The sequence below is a fragment of the Sycon ciliatum genome, chromosome 8, assembly GCF_964019385.1.
Source record: "Sycon ciliatum chromosome 8, ocSycCili1.1, whole genome shotgun sequence".
Classification (NCBI taxonomy): domain Eukaryota; kingdom Metazoa; phylum Porifera; class Calcarea; order Leucosolenida; family Sycettidae; genus Sycon; species Sycon ciliatum.
The window spans coordinates 7,047,154-7,054,627 of NC_088650.1; the positions used below are offsets into that span (position 1 = coordinate 7,047,154).

A 7,474-nucleotide genomic window follows, 5' to 3' on the forward strand; every position below is an offset into this window, starting at 1 on the left:
CCCGTCATACAATAGGTTCAAGCTAAAGTACCGTACCACCATGGTAATTACCTGGAAATTCGGTGTGTTTTCTACGTTTTTGTTAAACAAGCAGCAATGTGCCACAGAAATTACCATGGTGATAGAGTAGATGACCGTGTGAAGCGGTGTGAGATGCAGCAAAGGTGAGCCTGTTACTGCGAGTCTATGCCCTTAACAATAAACTTTGCCGTGGGATGATTCTCTTTGGGCTGCACACTCTGGTTAATGTACTCTTGGTGGCAGCATTCTGGTGCCAAAGATGATATTTTTTTAGAAAAATAAGCACTAGAGAAATGGAGTGGGAGTAACCTGAATTATTCTATTAGCAGAGCTGCAATGCTTGGGATATGAGATTATTCCCGTAGCTATGCAAAAGACGCTATTCAGTTGTACTTTAGTAGCATCTGGCGCTAGCAAGTATCCACACCGCTGTAATTTAGTGCGTGTCACGGTGCCTGGTAGGGTGGTTCACGTCGCATGCCATGGTTGGTGCAGTATCCCGTATGTGTCCCGTACCGTAATTCGAGTATGCGGTGCACACCGTAGCATAGATGTATCTGGAGCGCTGTACGAGCTAAGATGTCGGGGCAAATATGGGGACATTCACAACATGCAATGTGAATATGCACGTCAGTTTCGTTTTAAGAAGTGGGTTTGACGGAGTAAGAAAAGGCCCCAGCTTTGGCTGCTGCATGCTAGCCCAGTGGGTACCAATCTCCTGCCATCGGCCGAGTGCTGATGGAACGGAGTAGAAGAAAAAGAAAGAAGAATATTGCGTTCAAGAATACAATTTCGGTAAGGGATATACAGTAAAACCTGTAACTAAAGACCACCGTCACTAGCGACCAGCCTGGTACTACCGGCCACTTCGCCAGGCACGGAAGGTCTCACATTCAAAATGCACTGTGACTAGCGACTACCTTCTGAACGCGACCAGCGACCGCCTTTTCCTGTCCCAAACACAATTTTTGACCCGTAACTAGCGACCGCGATGTAGGAAATCAAATGTTGCTCGAAGCTCCTTCTTGAAATTTTACTGATTTTCCATGGTCCTGAAAAAAATCTTTCGATACTACAGCTGAACAAATGAATGCAGGTAATTTGGGCTGTGGAGTCGGTGTGGACTGCACTACACCTGTCAAAATTTCAAGCGCTGTCAAGAAAAAACATGATAGGAAACGTCTTGGAGAGCGCATCGAAAGCGCTCTCTGATCGATGTTACTACTCGGAGGAGAAACGAAGACTGGGCGGCTCTGTCACCCCAGTCATACAGACGGATCGACGATGGCATCAAGGAATCCAGAAACAAAGCAGCACCACAAGGTCCTGATGCTGAAGGATCGCGTTCAAGCAATCGAGAAGTCACAACAAGGACAGTCGGTATGATTGATCGCATGAACAAATTTGAAGCCCAGCGCGAAACGAAACCGTTCCCCAGGGAACGTTTGACTCCTGGCTTCAGAAGTAGCAGCTGAATATGAAGTCTGCAAAAAATTAATCTTCTCTCTCTCTCTCTCTCTCTCTCTCTCTCTCTCTCTCTCTCTCTCTCTCTCTCTCTCTCTCTCTCCATCTCTCCGTCTTTCTGACATTGCGCAAGTCCTGGGGAATTGTATTAGCTGCATTTTGACATACATATCATATAATAGGGCTTGAAAGTGCTACGTCACAGCATAGCAACAATTTCAAAAATTCAAAAATTGGATCCACTTGGATCCAGTTTTTGTATGGATCCAAGCACATTTCAAGCCGTCACACCCACAGCAAGGTGATGTTACCAGTGAAACTGACTGATTTGGCTACTGGGGGCGGGGTTACAACTGGTGGCGAAGTAAAAGTCACACCTGCATACGACATGAGTGGGTTGCTATGCACCTACATACTGAGGCAATAGCAAAGTCACACCTTATAGCTTAGTGGCTCCAAAATAGAAATCTGATGTCAACTTAGTACTCCCTGGCCGTTTTTGACGTCATCACTTTCAAGCCCTATGGGATCCACATATGGTCACGTGGTGCAAACCTCTAACTAAAGACCACCTGCTACTAAAGACCGCTTTTGCTGGCACCAAGGGGTGGTCGGTAGCCACAGGTTTTACTGTACCGGTTAGTGGATAGCTAACTAAAATAATTAGCCGTATGGTTTAGAAATAGTGGTGGCGACTCTGGATGGCAGTCGTGAGTCCGTCAAGTGTCAAGTCGACGGAATAGCGCGAGCTCCAGTGTGGGGAGCAAACCCATTCCTAGGTTAGCATCCCCCCACCTCACAACAGAGCAACCGAGTTTTGGATTAAGCTGGGAGTGCCGATTCGAGCAACTGGTATGATGGCTCTGCTTGGAGCCACTAGATGGTTCGCAGCTGAGCCGGCAAATTACTCCGCTTGGAGCCGTCAAATGACTCCGCATGGAGCCGCCGAATGACCCCGCATGGAGCCGCCGAATGACCCCGCATGGAGCCGCCGAATGACCCCGCATGGAGCCGCAAATTGACTCCGCATGGAGCCGCCAATGACTCCGCATGGAGCCGCCAATGACTCCGCTTGGAGCCGCCAATGACTCCGCATGGAGCCGCCAATGACTCCGCATGAAGCCGCCAATGACTCCGCATGGAGCCGCCAATGACTCTGAGTAGAGCCGCCAATGACTCTGAGTAGAGCCTCCAAATGCTAAATATATTGGTATGCATAACCAGTTGAGAGCATATATTCCATAAATCGGCACTCCCGGAGCGGATCACAAAGTGCAGCTACCCGTGCAATCTGTAAGCGGTGCAAGCTAGGTAAAGACTGTCAGAACTTGATATCATGGGCTGAGGCCATTGCCGCAGCCACCCATACTTTGGCTGCAGGTGGCGTCCGAATGTTACTCGGGCAGACATCGCTTTCCACCTTCCCGCCTCTCTGAATATCGAGCCCCGCAGCTGATTCGAAACGAGTGGCCGGTGTACAACGCCAGGCCAAAGCCACAACTGATGAGCAATATCCTCGCAGTTGCTGTAAATGCCCATCGATTGGCATTCGCAGCTGATGCCGCTAGTTTTCCCAGGTGCTGCGGGCTGCCACAATTGCAAACAACACTTTGCGATTGCTGCTCTGCTTGATTTACTGTCCATCGCCCTATCCCCGGTCGCAATTGTACGAGCACCGGCCAAGTGCACCACTTGCATCAGTGAATACCAGCAAGTCGGGGGACGGCGTCCATTTAGGGTGTAGGAAGAAGGACCGGCCGTTCCGCTAATCCAGGAGTTCAGGCCATCAGCGAAGATCTTCGAGACACTCTTTGGAGAGCTTGATCAGGTAACACGGCTGCCGGTACCAGTTGGCAAGTGACCACAATCTGCAATTTGCATCCAGGGGCTATCACTCTTGTAGCAAACGGGAGCTTTCCCAGAAGAGACTCGAGTTGACATTGGGTAGTTGAAGCTGTGTGAAGAGTGGCCCGAAGGAGATCACGAAGCTCGGCAAGTTCGTCCATAGGCATACTGATGTTAGCGCGGCGGGTGTCCAGGATGACGCCGATAAACATTAGGACGTGGGCTGGACCCTCCACTTTTGCTGACGCCAGAGAAAACACCGAGGTATGTAAACGCGCGGCGCCGAGTAGCGAGTTGCTGGCGAGCTAACACAGGTCCAGAGCGTGCATTGAGGAAGCACTTTTACTGACGCCAGAGAAACACCGAGGTATGTAAACGCGCGGCGCCGAGTAGCGAGTTGCTGGCGAGCTAACACAAGTTCAGAGCATGCATGGAGACAGAAACGTTAGTCGAGGTACTCCCCGTAATGGGATGATGCCAATAACGTCAGGACTTGAGCTGGACCCTCCACTTTTGCTGGGGCCAGAGAAACATCGAAGTATGTAAACGCTCGGAGCAGAATAGCGAATTGCTGGCAAGCTAACACAAGTCCAGAGCATGCACTGAGGAAGTAACGTTAGTTGAGGTATTCCCCGTAATGCAACAGGCCTGTGAGTGCGAACTGCTAGCACATAATCCATTCACTGGCGGATGCGACAGAGTTCCATATAGCTGGACTGGAGCGTTATACAGTTTGAAGGGCAGGGCACTCTCATAAAAGTATTGATCCTGCCAGCGGATCGACAAGGACCAATCCTCCGGGCGGACGGGAATTCGGCAGAATGCACTTTTAACATTGAGCTTAGCAAGATACACCGGGGCGAGCACAATTGTGGAGGAAATTGTTTGGGAACGCATGTTCCGCAAGTTGCATGCTCGAAAGTCGAAAACAGCAATGACATGCAAGAGACATTGTACAGGATCTTGGAGGGCGCATGACCATGTGACTCGCGCATGCGTGCAGGTCGGGCCAGCTCGCTGGGCTGCCTGCTAACTTGCGTTAGCATGCTAACGCTCATTACGGTTTAGATCGCATTATTGTAATGGTCGCGGTTTGATTTCAAAAGACCAAAGAACGTGTCGTACTATCGGTCGAAAGTTTAGGGGTGTGGTACTAATGGGCTGGGAATGTAAGGATCGGGTAGATTGCAGTGTTTTAATGGTCGTAGTTGTTGTATGAATAGAATGCTGAGATAATTAGAAGAGGACTATGAGGAAGAGCAAAATGACAGGGGTGACAGTGTTAAAGCTCTGAGCAGACGGCGTCGGCAGGAGTGCCTACACAGGGAGTAGAAGAAGGGAGAAGAGAGGTCCCGCCGCCTCGAGAGTCGCCGTGCTTGCGAAAGGCTATGCCAACAGCAAGAAGCGACGGAGCAAATATCCCGTCGTTTGGAGACTCACCGCCTTCGTGACAAGACGCGTTGACAGCTAGAGACCGCTGCACAGGCATCCATTCAGCAGGAGAAAATACATGCTCTCATGCTCGAGCTTGTTCGGTGTGCGGGGCCATCATTATGTTACGCACCAGCCTGGCCCTATTCCGTTGATGTTCCGTACCATTCTGGCAAAGACTGCTGGCCACATGTTGAAACAGGGCTTGAAAAAAATGAAATAAGCTAGTACCAAAGCGTAATCTATTATTATATTTACTTTTACTTGGTAGAATGTACCTGTCTGAGAGTTTGAGTTTTGAGTTATGTATCGATGTGCGTTTATGAACTAAAGTTTTGATTGCCATGCACATGTTTTTGTATTGCAAAGACGTTTCTATCAGTTCGAACAACACACATGATGACCTAGGCAAATATTAAGCATAGCGAGGGCTCCTGGGCGGTCAAGCCCTCTCTAGCCTTCAAGCCCAAGCGCTCTTTATTTGTGCGATATAGAAATGAAAAACTAAATGCAATAACAACGATGAACAATTTATTTCAGCCAAGTACAAGTGGGGTCTATTGGTATCCTTTATTTCAGCCGAATAAAACTGTTGTTTATTGCTATCGCATAATGCATGATAACCTAGGCAAAAAAGATAGTGAGGGCCCTGAGCTTTCAACTGAGCTCTCTCGTTGGAATTATTAATATGGAGGTGTATGTGCCAATTTTTCACGTAGGATTGCCTGCCACTTGCAGCACTGCATTGCCTTCTGCAACATGGGGAAAGCTGCGTGCTCAGGCCCGTAGCAGCTCCATTCTGGTTGGTCCAGCGAGACCTGACTTCCACAACTTTGCGTGCTTTTCTTGTGACGGGCATATACATGGTACAAAGTATGTGTGTCTGTGTGTGTGTCTGTGTGTGTGTCTGTGCCAACATGTGCGCAACGGACGACTTGATATACCTGACGAAGCCCGGACTCAGCAAGTCATCCCATGATGAGCGGTTCTTGATTACCCTGTCTGTGAATGGCAAGCCGGTGTCGGGATTATTAGACACGGGTGCAACGCGCACCATCTGCCCCGCCGACGTGGTCAAGCCAGACAGTGCTTGCGACCGTCGTCTCTGTGCGTACGATGGCTCGGAGGTCCCCACTCTCGGAATGGCGGACATCACTGTGGCGGGGAATTCACGTCAAACAGCATGCCGTTGCTTTGTGGTCCCCGAGGGGAAACTGGCACTGTTCGGCCAGGACATCATTTTCCAGCTAGGCTTGCTGCAGATGGTGGAGACGGACACAGCGAACGTAGTCAACGCAGCACCTGTCAACATCCGTGTCAATCCAGATGCAACCCCTACAGCAGTGCCATTTCGTCGCCCAGCATTCTCAGTTCGAGACGACATCGCAGCCGAATTGGAGCGTCTATGTAAAGCGGACATAATCGAGCCTGTCAAAGAGGCAACAGAGTGGGTTTCTCCCATCGTGCCTGCTCGCAAGTCCAACGGCACACTACGCCTTTGCGTCGACTTCCGCCAGTTGAACCAGCATGTCGTTCGTGAACGCAGGGCCATCCCTACCCTGGATGAGATTACGGGGCAAATCCATGGCTCGACAGTGTTCTCCGTGTTGGATGCTGAAGCCGGATTTCATCAGATTGATTTGGATGAGCAGTCCCGGCCGCTAACGACTTTCAGCACCCACAAGGGCCTCTATCGATTCAAGCGACTTCCGTTTGGCATCGCATCGGCGCCTGAGACCTTCCAGCGAATCTTGTCGGATGTGTTGGATGGTTTGGAGGGTGTATTCGTTTACATCGATGACATCCTTATCGTTGGGAAGGACAGAGACGAGCACGATCGACGCCTCAAACTGGTCCTTGAGCGACTCAATGCCGTCAACCTCCGATTGAATTGGCCAAAGTCTCAAGTCCGTCAAGAGTCGGTCCGGTATCTTGGATGTGTGCTGGACAAATCTGGCATCCAGCACGACTCGGCAAAGGCCGAAGCGATCCGCAACATGGCAGCACCGGGGAGCCTCAAGGATGTACGCCGAATGATCGGGATGCTAACCTACTTGGGCAGATTCCTCCCAGGTCTGGCTGAGCACACAGAGCCGCTTCGCCAGTTATCACGACGTGAGCCTTTCCTCGTAGACAAAGAACTTCTTCAGGCATTCAAACAGTGTCAAGACAACGCTGCCAAGCTACTGACCAGATTGGCATTCTTCGATGCCTCGCCCAGCCGTCCCACCGCCATTAGCTGCGACGCTTCACCCGTGGGCCTTGGCGCTATTCTTTGGCAGAAAGCAGACACAGGTGACTGGCAGCCTGTCTGTTGTGCCAGTCGTTCGCTCAATCCAACGGAAGCACGTTATTCCCAGCTGGAACGTGAAATGCTGGCTGTGGTTTTCGGCCTAACCAAGTTCCGACAATATGCCCTTGGTCGCACCGTAGACGTTTTGACTGATCACAAGCCGTTGGTTCACATTGTCAAGAAGTCGTTCGATGAAGTTCCGCCACGGCTTCAACGATGGCTATTGGCTCTGCTGCCCTTTGACTACCAGCTCAGCTTCACACCTGGCCAGACCATGTGTGTTACCGACGCTTTGTCACGTGCCCCCTAGCATCTGCGGAGGCGTCACCAGAGGAGGATAGATCCATGCGCGAATTCGTCGGCATGGTCTTGTCAGAAGCGCCAGTTTGTGAAGCCGATCTCGAGGCTGCTACTGCTGAC

The 7,474-nt window shown here is 50.6% G+C and overlaps 1 protein-coding gene across 1 annotated transcript in view; it reads left to right on the forward strand.

The window, feature by feature from the left end:
• Positions 1-7,417: 7,417 nt before the first annotated feature.
• LOC135823519 (uncharacterized protein K02A2.6-like) overlaps positions 7,418-7,474 on the forward strand; it is a 630-nt gene continuing 573 nt past the window's right edge. The window contains exon 1 of the mRNA XM_065336362.1: positions 7,418-7,474. This exon is cut by the window's right edge and continues 573 nt beyond it. Coding sequence (XP_065192434.1) covers positions 7,418-7,474 — 57 coding nt within the window.